The 16,593-nt window shown below is 51.3% G+C and overlaps 1 protein-coding gene across 1 annotated transcript in view; it reads right to left on the reverse strand.

Annotated features, from left to right (window-relative positions):
- Positions 1 to 7,238, reverse strand: part of Ccn4 (cellular communication network factor 4) — a 29,617-nt gene extending 22,379 nt beyond the window's left edge. Inside the window, exon 1 of the mRNA XM_059247655.1 lies at positions 7,000 to 7,238. Coding sequence (XP_059103638.1) covers positions 7,000 to 7,068 — 69 coding nt within the window. The 5' untranslated portion in view covers positions 7,069 to 7,238. The remainder of the gene's footprint in view (positions 1 to 6,999) is intronic.
- Positions 7,239 to 16,593: the final 9,355 nt, after the last annotated feature.

Consider the following 16,593-nt stretch of genomic DNA (forward strand, 5'->3'; position numbering starts at 1 on the left):
GCAGAGATAGAAGGATCTTGAGCTCTAGGCTAGACTGGAATGTTCTAGGCTAGCTTAGGATGTATATCAATACCTTATCTTAAAAGCAAAGGACTTAGAGCCTCTATTGACCTCCAGGTACAATGATACATGCTCACTTCAAGCTCTAGTCCCTTCATTCAGAGAAGACAAGAATGTGAAAAAGACCAAGGGAGGAGTGAGGCAGCCCCAACCTGCCTACAGCTCAGGGCTTCTATGCAGAGACCAGAGGTGGTTTCTTTCGGCAGTTTTAAGAAAAATCACAATACAGCCTGGCAGTGGTGCCACACACCTTTAATCCCAGCACTCAGAAGGCAGAGGCAGGCAGATCTCTGAGTTCAAGATTCTTGATTTGGTACCAAGTCTAGAAGCCACTGATTGCTGCCTGGGCCTCTTAGCTACTGGTCAGGTTCTCATTCAACATTCCTTGCTCCCCCCAGCAGGCCATCTCCACTTTAGAAAGATCCTTGGTCACCCCTTTCTGTCCACCCTCCCCACATACAATCTGCCTAGCCCCCACCAGGCCTGGCCTGGCTCTATGAGTCACAGCAAAGCCTGCCCTGAGCACCTACAGTGTACTAAAATAGCCACTGACAGACCTGTAGGCAGCACGTCCATTAAGGAAGGAACTTAGCATGAGCCAGGCCTGTGGAGAGCACAGCGTATGCAAAGGCCCAGAGTTGAGGAGCCCAGGTGGGTCAAAAATTAAGAGGTGTTATAAGCTTTGTAGGAGTACAGGGTATGAACAAAGGCCTTCCATAGGGTGAGGCCAGTGCAGTTCCGGTTGGGTGATGTGATCCCTTCCATGCGACAAGGATAAGATCTCTTGGGATGTCTGTAGCCCTACTTGGGAGATGTGAGAAAGGTTTCTTGGAGGTGTCTCAACTAGGTACCATTCATGGCATGGAATGGGCAAGGCTGGAATGAAAGAACAACCAGGGTATGTATGCAGAATGGAGTGCTAGGTAAATGAACTCAGGAAATAGTTTTCAAAATGAGCAAGGTAGTCATGAATGGTGAGTCTGAAAAACATGTATAGGCAGGGAGAGCTGGTTAAGGACCCTGCTGTGCCCATCAAGATGGTGGGACCCCCCCAGGGTCAGGCTGGGCTAGCTCTGGTCAGGACAACAGGGAACAGCTGTGGATTTGCAAAGAACACTAGGACTGGAGAAACAGCCCTGGGACCTGGAGACGAGAACATGACCAATGGGACATCTCCGAACTGGGAAACATCGGTTTGGGCAGCAAGATCAGCAGCTCTCTGCAGGAAGGTATTAATATCTCCCCCACCTCCCCAACCCCCCAGGATTAGCCAGTGTGAGTCCTGCAGCTTGTTCAATGGTGGCTCCACCCCAGGAATGAACGTGTGGCTTCCAGGTAGCTTCTGCAGGAAGCAAGTTGAAGAGTCAAGTCCAACCTCTTGTCGAATTCAAGATGAGAAAATGAACATAGGGAGGAAAGTGGTGTGCCCAGAGTTGCCCAGCTACTCAGGGAGTCTACCATTCTACTAAGGACGGGGTTAAGGTTTAGCTTTCTTAAATCTTCTTCTATCCTTCAAGCCCCCTCAGACCTCTCTAGCCCTGGGGAGACTCACCTCACAGCCCACTTTCTTTCTCTTCCTTTACAGACTGGAGGCAGAGTCCCTGGAGGAGCTCTTAGAGCCTGGCCTCTGCCCTCCCCACGCCCTGCCCCCAGCGGATCTTCAACAGTGGAAACCTTGCCTGGTCTTGCCTCCCGATCCCAGACTGGTGGGCGGGCCAAGATCAAATCGCATCCCTGGAATGTCCATTATCCCCTTTCAGAGGCCCAGTTTCTTCCTCTTTCCCCTCCCTCTCCCCTCCAGCCTCCTTCTCCTCTTAGTGTATGGAAAAGAAGAGGAGGAAGAGGAGGAAGTGAGGAGGAAGGTAGAGGAGGAGGGGATGGGGTAGGGGAACACGGGCCAATGAATGTCAGGTTGTCAGCATGGGAGCAGAGAATAGTTTATCTCATTCATTGTTTTAAAGTCCAAAAGCAAGCTTGAGCTATCAGGAAACCATTGCCCAGGCAGGTGTCTTGTTTTCTCAACCAGTCTAAGGCAGACCCCATGCAGATGTCCCTGCTTCCCAACAGAACAAGCAAGTAGATGGGCTGTGAGCCCGTCAGTCAAAATGGAGGGGCTATTGCCCCTGACTCAGTTTTTTTGAGATACACACATCCCTACAAGCATCCTCAGTATCACTGTCACCATTATCACCACCATCTCTGTCATCACTACCATCACCATAACTACTATCAACACCGTAATCCCCGTCATCATCGTCATCATCATCACTGCGATTTCTGTTGTCACCGCCATCTGGATCATCACTCCCTCACCACCATCACAACACCATTGTCACCACCGTCTCTGTCCTCACCATTACCTTCATGATCACTATCATCACCAACAGCAGCATGCCACCCGATTTCCTCTGTTGCACAGTCCCCTGGAGTGCTCACTGACTTCGCTCTCAGGGCTGGGGACCTGGCTAAGTGTTAGAAGATTCCCTGCACTGAGTCCTGGAGAGCAGACACTGTCCTGCTCTGCGCATGCGTGGTACGGTAGTGAGCCTAGTCTCCCCTAGTGTCTGTACTCCTGGACTGGAGGCCTGCCTGAAACCTGGGCCTCCACTAGCTTGGGCTCCAGCACAGCTGCTGGGACAGTGGGACTGTTTGCTGAGTCTGCAGGCCTCATGTGTTTGCTCTCTACGCCTTCCCTCCATCTTCTCCACCCTCACACCCTCCCTGGAATCTAGTGTGAACGTTTAAAGGGACATTTTCCCCTTTAAAGGGACAGTTCTGCATCAGGGACACCTTCCCCCAAGAGATTCAACTTGCAAGCCTGGCTCAGAATCCTCCCCCAAATGACCCCTCCTCACCAAACATTGCACCTTTGTGTCCATTTGTCAGCCACAGACAGAATTTTCTAGTAGCTATATCATAAGGAACCAGAAGCAGGTGAAATTGACTTCAATTGTATGTTTTGTTGAACCCAAAACACAGCCTAAACATATCCTACCAACAGGAGTCAGGGTAGGAATTAGAGAGTCTGCTACCGTGAATTATTTCCACTGAGGTCTGCAATCCAATGAACCACTCACCAGGGTTTCAGGGACCCAGTGGCTGGGACAGGGGCTGCAAAGGGCAGTGAGGCCCTGGACCCCAGCACACACTGCCTTCTCAGTGGGCAATGCTCCAATGTGTTGGTATACAGGGAGGCTGAAGCTGTGTGCCAGAACTCAGTGGGTGGGCCTCTTATCCTCCTGTGGCTGGCAAGTGGGGCATCTGTAGTAAGCTGCCCCTAAGAGCTCACATGCCAGAGCGTAACTCTGAGGCCTTACAGACACCCTCCCAACCCCGAGTGGCTTCTATATCTGTGGCAGTCTAGCCGTGGTGTGGCTCCTTCCCTGCTCTCGGTGGAATCATTTGGGGGAGGGTCTTGTGGTCTCTGGGAGATAGTGAGGCATCACAGCAGGTTTTAGAGTTGGTGTCTGCACCAGGTCCCAAGCAGTCTTGGAAGGGCCCTGTTCAGTTGTAGACAGAGCTGTCACTAAACCCTGTGTTGTGTGGTGTGGGGGTTTGTCAAAGGACCAGAGGTCTGCCCAACCCACAGGTGGGGCACATGTCTGTCAAGATTGGTATGGGGTAGCCCTCCTAAGATCCATCCCTGGACAAATGCCATACCCAGGGGGGCAAAGTGACTGTCAGCAGTTTTTCTGCAGCTCCATGACAAGCCCTGTGGTAGGACTGAGCTAGGCAGGGACTTAAAGACACTGCAGGACTCCAATCTGGGGGTGGGAGTGGGCGGGGCTGCTGACTCACAGACTGTGGGTCCCACTTGATTTCTCATTTAGAGGGCAGATTTCATCACACACCCAGGTCTCTGGGATTCTGTCATAGGTTCTGGGAATAGAGAATGAGTTTGTATTCCCTATCTAAACAATGAATTCTTCCCCCTCCCTCCTTCCCCACATCTTTCCCTCACACACACACACTCATACACAATTGTGTGAACAACCAGCACACATGAACAGGGAGAGAAGATTCAGCCAATTGCAGAACTGCGTCCCAACCTGTTTATCCTGGAAGACCTTGCCTTGTCCTCTCTCATCTCTCATTCCAACACATGTGTGGATGTCTCCAACCTCCAGCCTCACCAACCTCCAGCTCCATTGGGGTCTAGCCCACGTGTATCCCATTTCTGGGCAAGGACTCAGAACAGTGTAAGACTTCATTGAAGAAGGCTGCTCCTATATTCAAATGTCATATCCACAGACTGTTAGCTGTGTGGCCTTGGGCAATTTATCTGCCCTCTCTGAGCTTCAGCTTTTGAGTCTACAAAGGAGGTTGGTTGCATTTTCTTATTATTATGACGGGAATTTCAGAGATGCTGAGAATCAGTAGATGTTGGGTTAGTACTTCTCTCTCTGTACAGGCATGGCACATGGGTGGGTATTAACGGGGACACAGCCTTTGGGAAGTGTGGGGCGTTTACCCAACCACCCCCACAGTTCCCCAGAGTTTTCTTGAGTGTGAGCAGCAGGAAATATTAGATAGAAGGATTTATTGCAGAGAATCTTGCGGAGATAAACAGATAGAAAATAAAGGATAGCCTCGAGAGGGCCTGGAACCTATTCCAACGGGCCCCGACAGTCTCTGCCCCAGGGTTTTTATAGAGACGCCAAGGGGTGGAGCAAAAGACCTCCTCCCCCAGCACAGTCAAATGCAGACCATCTCAGACACCTGCACTCAGGCCCGTGGTCCTAATCATCCTCTATGAGGACCTGCTGGGTAAAGCCACAAGGAACCCGAGAATGGGCTCCCACAGGGAAGACTCACATACCCTATCCCCTACCTCTTAGCAGATTGGGCACTCGACACTTGTCCAAGAAAAAGAAACGAGATAAAAATAAACTGTTCCTCACACCGAGTGTCAACCACAACACTGCCATACGCACCAGGCTTGGCGTCTGAGCTCAGGATCTGCCTCCCTCACTTTGGATGGCCCCCTCCCCAGCTGGCCTCCCCCTCCTGCCAACAGTCCATTGAGCTACGTGCACATCAGACAACCTCTCCCTCCCGGCCCACTTGCTCAAAGTCTCCTTGGCAATTCTCATTTCCCACATACTTTTCCCTTCCATACGGCCAATGCGAGTCATTCTTTCCATGGGGCCCACAGGCCCCTTGCTGGACTTGAACTCCCTTTCTGTATTAGTTCTGGAGGATGCCATGTGTGGAATTTGGTCACGAAGCCAGGCACTGGCTTCTGGGCAGAGCCCAGCTTTTTACCGTCAAGGGTACTGTGTCAGTGGATAGGGGTTTTGAGGGCATCCTGGGAACCCAGACCTTTGTACTAAAAAGCCTCAGGTCCACTAAGAGGATGGGGTGGGTAGCCTGGGAGCTTTTGCTGAAAGCACCTCCTCCGGACTCTGGATCTCTCTGCTGAGATTTCCTGAAAAGCCCCGATTCTGTCCCCCACTGTCCCCCGGCCACGGCAGCTTTAGTGGCGAGTGAGCAGGCTCCAGTGCAGGCCTGACCATGAATGAGCCTCTCCTCTCATCCCCTCATCCTGATTCTGACTGTCCTCTTACCAATTCTCCATCCACACCCGGCCCTCCCAGGCTCCGCCACCTGCAGGCTTGTACCCGGTCACATCCAGTCCTGAGGCAGAGGCAGGCCTAGTTCCTTCCTTCCTGGGCTCCAGAGGTAGGAAATGCTGGGAGGACTGAGAGGTGAGGATGTGTCCCAGTGTCTGACTGTGACCTTGGCCATTTACTCATCCTGACCGCAGGTAAGTCCCAAGTCACTCCAAACCCCTGCTTCTTTCTGGCTGTCCTTTGTGAATAGAGCTGTTTGTTTGTTTGTTTGTTTGTTTTTGTAGGGTTAAGTGCTGGCACCAACAAGCACCATGCCAGGGCTAGAGGACTTGGGTGCAAACTCACTGGACAGGTTCATTCTCTGCATGCAACACCTCAAGGTGCCTTTTACCCAGTCCCAGCCAGGTCTAGTTCTGAGCTTCGCTGGAAGCGGACTGAGCCTGTGTGCCCACAGGAAGGTAGCTGAACCCTAACTCCAAGTCTCCTCAATCATGAATAGGCGTGTTAGCCCCCCCCCCAAGAAATCCTTGGCATAATTCCATAACAATAGCCCTGCGACTCCCACGGTTTTGGCCCTCATGTGGGACTCAGACTCAGTGGGGCTGAGGCTCACCCTGCTGCCCCAGGCTGCCTCCCCTCTGCCCAGCCACCCACCTCACTGCCCCACCAGCTTGCCCTCTTGTCCACCACTCCCCTCTCCCGCCTCTACTCTGCTCCAGCAGGCTTCCCTACTTTGCCACGTGTCTCCTTCCCTTGGCTCTTGAGGGTGCAAACTGCTGTCCCTCCCTCTGGACCCAGGTGGGAGAGAAGCTTCCAGATGCCTTCTGGGAATGGCAGGACAGGAACATACTCACTGGACAAACCATGGAGGGCCGCAGGAACTCAAGGTGTCAACCGTTGCAGCTCAAAAACACCCAAATGCGGCTTGCTCAGAGGGAATTTGCTAAAAGCAGGCATGCTCCTTCCTAACTCGCTTTCCCTGCACCTCTCCTCTTGGGAGCGCTGATGCTCAGAGTCCTGGGATTTTCAAACTCACAGGCTCTGGATGTCCCCAAGAACCCCCTCTTTTTATGCTGCTCTGAATGGGTGAGTGATCCACCCCAGATCACACAGCCAGTCCGGGGTGCTGATCCCCAAACCCCTGTTTTGTTGAGTGTTCTTGTATGAAAAGAGAGGAAAGCAGGCTGGATCTCTTGAAGGGTGCTCTTTCTGCTCCCACCCCACCAGCTTCTTCTGATACCAGCAGCCCTCTCCCTATCTGTCCACCATTCCAGCCCGTCTTGTCTTGACCCCCAGTCCCTTGGCCTCAGCACTAGGCGGGAAGGGATCAGGTCCCCCTCACTGATCCTTTCCAGGCAGGACTCACCGTGGCCAGGACGTTGCCCGCCACCAGGGCTGCCACAGCTGCCAGCGTCCAGGGCAGGAGCCACCTCATGCCTGGAAGTCAGCGGCACAGGAGCTACCTTTCAGCCCAGAAGATGCAGATGCCTCTCCAGGGAGCTGGGCCAGGACTGGGCTGGCCCATCAGAGCAGCGGAGAGCCTTCCTCAGCCCCCGGGGGGGTTTATGAAAGCGACATCTGACGTCAGGCCAACAGACTAGAGCCCTGCATTTTCCTCTAAAAAAACTTTTCCTGCTTCTCTCCCTCTGTCTTTTTCTTCCCTCTGTCCCCACCTCCAGCCCAGCTTGGCCAGCCTCCCTCCTCTGACAGCTCTTAAAGGGAAAGTCCCAGGACTGACTCCACATGGGGAGTGAATTCTCACTCAGCGTTGTCCTCCTTGTTCCTGGAAGGATCAGGTTCTCGGGGCAGGAGGGAGGAAGCCAGAGGATGCAGGCTGGAGGTGGGGGATGATGGAGACAGTGTGGGGGCTTTGCAAGGGCTGTAGGGGTGCGGGGGAGCTCCCCTTCTGTCTCACTGCTCTCTTCCCAGGGGCTAGCCTTTCTTCACTGTCTCTCGCACCTCTGACTCAGCTGCAAGCAAGGCTCTTACTCCACCCAGAAATGACAAGAATTTACCACTGACATGCCTGAAGGTGCCAGCTATCAGCAGGGTCTGCACTGCTCCTCAAGGCCATGGACGCTGGTGGCAGTTCCTCTCTCAGCTGGTTCTTCAGCCAGGATCCTCAGTCCATTAGCCTGCCTTCTGTGTCTTTGGATATTTCTTATTCTTGGTGGGATGGGGCTCCTGGCCTTGGTCCTTTCTAGACCTAGTCAAAGAAATCTCATGTTTGCATGACAAAGAGAAGGGAGCAGAGAATCTTCTGAGGATCCAGATCCACATCATGAAGTCCCAGAAGCTCCCCAAGGGGAACCGTTTAGCCTCCCGCCTCAGCTTCCCCTCTGCATTCTCCTGTTCCTGCATCCTGGAGAGACCAGAGCAGACAGGCATTATGGCCAGCGTGGGTCATCTCCTGGGTGTTGTCAGCCAATGTCTGCCAGGGGCTCCTCTTTCGCTCTTGAGTACCATTCCTCAGTCCTGTCCCCATGACACCTTCCCTCTGCTGCCTGCCCGAGTCCTGCTTAGTGGGAAGACTCCATTCTGTGCACAAAGCATTCACCTCCCTTCCCTCTCCTGGAAGCTCATTAGCAGGGGATGCTGTCTGTTTGGAGCAGCAGTGGCTGTACCCACAGAAGTCATTTGTGATCGCCACAGACATGGCTCCCCAAAGGTAACTCTGATGATTTATTTAGTCATTCACTCAGATTGGGCCTCTGATCCAGTTCTAGCCAGTGAGACATAAAAGGAAGTCGAAAGGGGACCTCATTTCTTAAGAAAGGAGAGTTCTCTATTCATCTTCTTTCTGGTGTGTAAATGTGATGGCTGGAGCTGGAGCAGCCATTTTGGTACTAAGAGCAAGGCTGGGACTGATGAAAAAGTCTGGGTTCCTGGGAGTTTATGATCTTATTGAACCAAACATGATGTGAATCAGCAACCCATGGCCTTAGTCACTGGTATTCAGGTGTTTTGTTCTTTGGAGTCAATCCACATGAACTGATATTTGAGAATTGAAGAAAATTGTATACGTAAGCAAAGCAGGGCAGGAGTGTGGAGCCATGAGGTCAATCACCTGGATAGCTTATGATTTTCTTCTCATTAACTCATTCAGTTACTTCTGTAGCTGGAACTCCTCAAGGCCAGCATGCTGGCAGGTGATATTAAAGGACTCTCCCTAAGTACTGGGGACCAGTGAATCATTTATGGCCATTTGACAGACAACAGGCATTGACATGTCCCATGCCATGGACCATCTTACAACTCCCTCTGTGTTGTGTGGCCAGGCAGAGCAAACTCAGAAGTGCTGGGCAACTTGAAGGCTCACATATCAGGGTGCCCTCACATATTGCTGAAATGCGCAGAGTCGGAAAGAGATTTCCCAGGCTGTGTGGACCAGCCTCAGCTCCTGAGAATTCCACATCTCTAGCCCGCCAAGCTGAACTCACAGAACACAACGCTGTGGCACTTTCTCCCTCCCTGTGCCTCATGAGCCCTGCCTCTTCTCATCCCTAGGGACAGCCCGTTCTGTGCCCTCCACCTGGGGTGCCCTCCACCTGGGGTGACTGGCTGTCCCATGTCTCCATCAACTTCCCAGCAGCCATTTCTTTAAAAATGCTCACTGAAACATTCTGTCTTTGGGGAAATCGAGGCCCAGAGAACAGATTCATTTTAGTGTGAACAGCAGAGAGCAGTTACCTGAGGTACCAGTATAAATTCTGGTACCAAGTTCTGGACATAAGTGGGGTTTTGATTCAAGCCATTGGAAAGTGTCATAACCTCTTTCAATCTCTGCTTCCTTTGCATTCTCCAACAGCCTCTTCCTAGTATATGAGGCTGCCCCAGTGTCCACCATGTTTGACTTTCAGGTTTTATCCCATCTTGTTCTCTAGTGAACAGCCTTGTCATATCTTCAGTTCCCCAAGGCAGACCCAGAGAGCCTCTCGCCTTTTAGGAGTTTCTCAGGACTTGGGACTCAGGACTCATTCTCTGGCTATCATCACAGCTGTTGCCATTCCCATGTGATTGATGGATGATCCAGTACTACCCGAAGAGAATTGGGTTGAATTCCTGCCCCCTGGCACTTTTAGCTGTGTGGCCTTGGAGAACTCACATGAGTTCTCTGTGCTCTTGGTTCCTTCCTGTGGCTCCTGGCACTGAGAAAGTGGTGATGATGGTGATGATGATGATGATGATGATGATGATGATGATGTGTGTGAGTGTGTGCATGTAGGGGATTGCAGGCAAGCTTAACACAGAGCAAGTACCCAGTAGCCCCCTCCTCCAACCCTGTCTACAGAATGTTCTCCATCTTCTTGTCCCCTGTCCTGGTAACACTCCCAGGGTGGGAGTCTGGGCTAGGGCATTCCTGTGTCCTGCACCCCAGCCTGCCATACATGTGCAGGTCACAGAAGGACTGCTTTTGGCTGTCCCCTTGTTCCTTCCAAAGCTCGGCCTTCTACTTTATCTCAGGCGGGCTCCCTGCACCAGCAGGAAGCTGTAATCAGGCAGGAGGCGTCCTGGCAGCTCTCCCGGAGCAGCTGTAAATAATAAATAAATTCCAAAGAATGGATGGGGGAAGGGCTTCCAGAGGCGGGTCAGAGAACAGCCTTCCTCCACCAATCAGTGAGGCTGGCCTGACCAGAGCCAGATGCATGGAAGATTCCAGACCCAGTCTCGGGACCAGGTACCCAGAGGCCCCGAGGCTGACATCTGTATCAGATCTGCTCACAGCCTGTTTGTTTGTCATGTATTCATCCCCTGAACATGTTGGGAACCCGCACTGCTTGCAAGTTAAGTGGCGGAGGGCCAGGTCTATGCAGGCCCGGGCTGGCTGTTTAGCATACACATTGGTGGCCTGCTGATCTGGGTAGCTGCCTTGAAAGGCAGTGGGTGGGTTGAGCTATGTTGGGCTCAGGCACCCCGTCCTTCCCTGGGACCCAAGGAACAATGGGAGGGAGCTCTGGGCTTCAGGTTTAAGTAGATGCTAACAGGAGCAAGGTAACTGTTCTTCTACCATGCCTAACCTCCTGCCTCCACCATGGTCTTTCTCATTTCCCCTCTCTGCTACTGGGTCATTTTGCTGAGGTTGACTTGCTGGAGTCCAGCCACAGATAGGGGACCCTAGGACTCTCCACTACGCACAAGAGTGGAAGAAACAGAGAAAAGCAAGGGCCTTGGTACAGTAGCCTAGGTGACTTAACCATACAAAGGATAACGTGTGCCTCCAGGGTCCTGACACACAGTTGGTCCTCAGCACCTGGGAGAGGCTGAGCAAATGGTTGTTGGTTGTTATTTGTCTTCTGTGTTCTTATCACAGAGGCTCAGCTTGTGTGGCCAGCCTGGGGCACCTGGGGTCAGCCCCCTCTCACTCTCAGGGCCCTTCCATGAGGTTGGCTGTGGTGTGAGGAGGGGTCTCCAGTTTCTCTCATCACTGGTCACCAGGTGAAGTCTACAGTTCTGCTAGTTTGCTCTGGTAAGGACAATGTCAAGGAGGAGACACTGAAATGGGATGACAGAAACGCCACCCTAGTCAGCTTTGCTCCCACGTGGCCAGCAGATGCAGCCTGTCTACACTTCAAAAACCAAATGCAAAGGGGTCCGAACTCCAGGAGAAACTCCTTTCCAGGCTTGTGAAGGGTCTTGGGCCCCTGCTTCCAAGCACTTGGAGTCTCTGAAGATGTCTGACAGCATTCTGTGACCGCTCTGCTAGATCAAGATGGAAGCTTGCCTGCCTCGTGTCCTCTGATCTCAGTGCCTCTGACTCTGGAGCCCACACCCCTACCTCCTGTACCCACGGTGCCTCTGTGGGGGATGCACAGAACCCATAAACTTTTACATTTGACTTTCTTGTCTGGAGGCCCACCTAATCCTTTCAGTGATTGCAGCCAGGGATGCTGGGGTTGGGTTTTATGGAGCATCTATCTGCTTTGGGATCCATCTGTGTCTTTGTCCAGTATTTCATTCTGTGCCTTGGGGTCTGGGTTCCAGCCATAATGATCTAGGCTGGGTGCAAGATGGCTGCTGTTAGCCACTGGGGACACACATACACACACACACACACACACACACACACACACACACACACACATGCATGCACGCATGCACATGCAAATGCATATTCAGGAATATACACACCCACACACACACCAAACAAAATTATTTCACCTTTTCTGGTAGAAGAAAAAGGCCATGCATCCTGTCTTTCTCATCTTTCAGGGATATTAAAATGAAAGGAGAACGCATCTTTCTGTGTCTCAGTTCTGTGTGACAAGAAGCAACACAGGCTGTTGCTACTTCCTGGGCATGCCCTCCTCACGGCCAGGCAGGCGTCAGTTTCCTCTGTCTCTCACAGAGGCAAGTACCAGAAAGAAATGCAGCCCATGGTCTCAGGCATTTGAGGACTTTGAGACTTTAAAGACTCATGCCATTTTGAGTTTGCTCTCTCTGCTTCGTGTTTGTGGTTCAAGATGTGAGCCCTCAGCCTCCTACTCCAGCCTCCATGCCTGCCATCACGCTTCCCCCGCCACAACCGACTCTTTTCTCTGGAACTGAAAGCCCAAATAAACTCCTATAACTTGCCTTGGCTGTGGTGTTTTATCACAGCAAGCGAAAAGTAACTAATACATTGCCCAAGGCTCAGGCAGGCTCTGGAGTCTGGAACTCCGAGGATTGTGGAGCCTCTGAGCAACAGTCTCCTGAGTTTCTGGCCTCTGGATTACTCACAGGAGGAAGCACTTGTGGCTCAGAGGTCCTGCAGACTTGCTGAAAGAGCTGGGCACATGCTGCATCTTGGCTCCTGGCTGGTTTGGGTTGGCAGCCGCTAGCAAAGCGGGCATTCCAGGCTGGGGAACAGTGAGCAGCTGCTGTACAGCCGCGACAAAGGATGACATGCTGCCTTCATCCTAGGAGCTGGGGGTTCCAGGGAACAGTGGAAGGAGGGATAGCGATGTAGACCAAACCCAGCTTGTGATAGGAGAAGCCTAACACCTGAGCCATGCCAATGATACTCCATGGTTCTACAGGCCCTCACTGAGATGTCTGATGGTGGGCTGAGCCCTCATTGAGACATTTAGCTTCAGGCTGGAGGCTTAGGCCAGGCACTGACTGCCTCAGAGGCAGTGCATGGCTAAAAGGAGGCATCCCTAAGGACCTGGTCATGAGGTTCACTGGAAGCTCATAAGGCAAACAGAGCCCTGGGTCTGCACACTGAGCTCCTGAGTCAGCACGTCTCCAAGCAGCCACCCATCCCCACTGAGCCCACAGGAGATCCAAGCAGAAAAGCATATGGAGGTTGAGTCAGCCTCGGGAGGTCAGGGCTTTGTTAAAGGCCTCAAGTGTCGCCTGTGTGAGGCAAGAAGATAACTCATTTGTTTCCTCAGCCAATGAGATCCACTGAACCTCAGAAAATGCACACACTCTATATTCATCAAGTGGGAAGAAACTCATGCGGTATTGCTTATGCTAATGGGACCTGAAGCAGCCTAAGGAAGGGGAGAGTAAGCCTTGGGTGGTACGAGAATCCCAGTAGGAACAGTGGACACTGGGCAAAAGCTTAACCCAGAAGTGACTGAAGGAAGAGCATTGGGAACACGGCCCCAGCAACCACCACCTTGTGCATGGGAGTCAGAGGCACACATTTCACAAGGTAGGTACATGTTGTAGGCCATACATTAGAGATGCTGCTTACAGCTGTGAACAAGGGAGATGGACAGCAAAATGGACCCAGAGAGGAACTTGGCATTGGTGATCACTGAGCTATGGATGATGGGAAAATTCAGGTGTCTTTAGTCCTCTGCTCCCCAGGGAAATACCATCTACCTCAGAGGAATGGGAAAATTAGAAGAAGGAGGATTTTAAAGAGGAGAAAGAGAAATGGGAAAGGAAAGTGGGGAATAAAGTAGTGGGCTGACACCCCTTTCTGAATGGAGATGGAGGAGGAGTGGGTGGAGAGGGGGGGTAGATGGGAGTCTGGGGGAGGGGATGGGAAGAGAGGAGGGAGGGGAAATTGTGGTTGGGATCGAAAATAAATGAAAAAAATGTTAATTAAACAAAAAAGAGGAAGGCTGAGAGGAGCAGGGAGGGGGAAGAGGAAGAGGCAGGACGGGAGAAAGGAAAGTCACATTTGTGCCAAATCAAGTTCAGGGCTCTCCCCAGCAACATAAGTTCTAATACCCACCCTGAACACAAGAAAATGCCCTTCCGCAGGTGAGCGCTGAAGTCACCTGTGACAGGGAAAGAAAAAGAATAAATCAGGGATTGACCACAAAACGTAGAGGGAGCAGCTAAACTTGGGAGAGTGGCTGCCATGTTGCAGGCATGGAGGAAGTGGGGGGGTCAGAGAGAGTATTGGCTTCTTTAGGCATCTGTGGAAAATACTGTGGATTTTATCAGCCCAAATGACAGAAATGTCTTTGAGTCCATGATCCAGGTATCAGCAGGGCCTGTCTCTCTCCTTGCCTTGAAGATAATCATTTTCTTTCTGTGTCTTCTTAGATCTTTCCTCTGTGTCCTGGTCTTAAGAGTCACATTGAAGTTAGGGACAGTCCCTATGATGTCATTTTACTGAAACTATGCCTTAAGTACCTGTCTCCAGCTGGGCAGTGGTGGCGCACGCCTTTAATCCCAGCACTCGGAAGGCAGAGCCAGGCAGATCTCTCTGTAAGTTCCAGGCCAGCCTGGTCTACAGAACTAGAGCCAGGAAAGGCTCAAAAACTACATAGAGAAACCCTGTCTCGAAAAAACAAAAAAACAAACAAAACCAAAACAAAACAAAAAAAAGTACCCCTCTCTCTCTCTCTCTCTCTCTCTCTCTCTCTCTCTCTCTCTCTCTCTCTCTCTCTTTCTCTCTCTCTCTCTCTTTCTCTCTCTCTCAAGTTAACAAGAGCTAGGGTTGCCTGGAAAGTAGGGACCTCAGTTGAGAAAATGTCTATATCACATTGGCCTATAGGCAAGTCTATCGGACATTTTCTTGGTTAATGATGGATGTGGAAGCACCCAGCTCATTGTGGGCAGTGCCATTCCTTGACAAATGGTCCTGGGTTGTATAAGAAAGCAAGCTGAGCCATTCACAAAGAGCAAGCCAGTAAGCAGCATTCCTCCACAGGTTCTGCTTAAATTCTGACCCTCCTTCCCTCTGAGGAAGGATTGTACACTATAAAGTGAAATAAACACTTTTCTCTCCACATGGTTTATGACCATGGTGTTTTATGGCAGATAGACCTAAGTCATGTGGGTGGGACTTCGACATCTGTCTTATGGAGAACACTGTTCAGCCCTTGTCAGACAGCTGGTTACCCACAGAGGTGGAGCTGAGACCCACAACTTTTAGCTCATCTATTCCTTTAGTTACCCCAAAATGCTCACTGGCATTGCCAAGACTCTTTTCTAGACACACTGTTGGTGTGTTGGTGGGGCACTCGCTCAGGCCCTGCAGTTGCCCGATCCCATCAGGAAAGCCTCACACCTCATCCTCAGGACCGCACACCCAGCTGTAGCACATTCTTACCCACATACCCTTCAAAACCAGGGTGACTCAAGGGTGTCTGAGCAGCTGGGCACTGTTCCTGAGTGTACCCTGGCCAGATTTCCTTAAATCTATCATCAGCTTTCCCAAGGACAGGAAGTAGATGTGCTGAGGCATAGGCAGAGCCAGATACGGCTTGACAGTCTAGAAGAGTGCGCCCCGTCATTGGGGGAGGTGAGCTGGGCTACTGGGTCTCTCCCAGAACACAAGGAGCATGTGGCGAGCTGGGCTACTGGGTCTCTCCCAGAACACAAGGAGCATGTGGCATGGACAAAGAGCAGGTCTGTGATAAGTGACACTTCCCCCTGGCACCAGTGCGGCCAGCTGGATGCAGATATGAATTTTTTTATCTGGCGGGAGGGAGCGCTGTGTTTCACACACTCTGGAGGCTGTGAGAGCCAGACAGGCCTCCCCCAGTACAGTCTTCCTGTCAAGACTGTCTGGGAATCTTGGACAAGAACAGGACGGGATTCCTTCTCATGCCTCTGCGGAGTGTGATGCTCTCTAGAGTTGAGTCTGTGGGTGCTACATCATCTGAGAGTGTTCTCAGCCTTACGTCCAGATTCCAGGCAACAGGGAGAGAGACAAGAATATCACCACGCTGAAGCAATGTGACCATTTCCTATCCCTCTCTCTTTACTCAGTGACCCAGATCTTCACCCCTACCTGCCTCTTACTAGAGTGTGGGTAAAATGGGTCATTTTTGTTCCATGGGTGCCTGTGGGCTCACCCTAGTACCAGGCCTGAGTGGACACAGAAGGGCTCTAGAAACAAGACAAGCCACCACAGAATTAGGGCAGGTCAAGAGATTCTCTGTGTCAAAGAGGAAAAACACTAGATAGGTCATGCAGGATGAACAGGAGTTTTGTCTCTGGATAAAGGGATATGAGAGGATTCTAACTTTTGAAGGAGGAGGAGGAAGATGAGGAGGAGAAAGAAGAGGAAGAGGAGGATCATAAATTGCCCTGTTGTAATAGAACTCAATATTTACCAATCATGTTGTATACACTAGGTGCTATTTAAGGCACCTTGCACATGTTAATTTATTAATCTTCATGACAGAACAGAATAGTTTCCTCACACGAGCTCCATTTTACATATGAGGTAAGTGAGATGCAGAGAAATTAAGCCATGAACCCCAGATTTCCTAGCTCTGCTAGCCAGTGGCAGAGAACATTCCAGAACCTGCTCCTTATCTACCCTCTAGCTCTCTGATTGCTGTAGAGAGAGATTCTATCCTTGCTCATTAAGCACCTATTGTATGCCAGACACAAGAAGGAGTTTGGATCTTTGGGGCCCAATCGCCATAGTCCTGACCTCTAAAGAAATTAACATATGGGCAAAAAGTCAATGTCCACTATGGTTGTAGTTGAGACAAGCCCAAAGAATTATGGGCATACCAGGGGGCTTTTTACTCTCTGAGTGGAGTAGGGTGGTGTCAGA

This window comes from Peromyscus eremicus, chromosome 20 (genome assembly GCF_949786415.1).
Source record: "Peromyscus eremicus chromosome 20, PerEre_H2_v1, whole genome shotgun sequence".
In the NCBI taxonomy this organism is placed as follows: Eukaryota; Metazoa; Chordata; class Mammalia; order Rodentia; family Cricetidae; genus Peromyscus; species Peromyscus eremicus.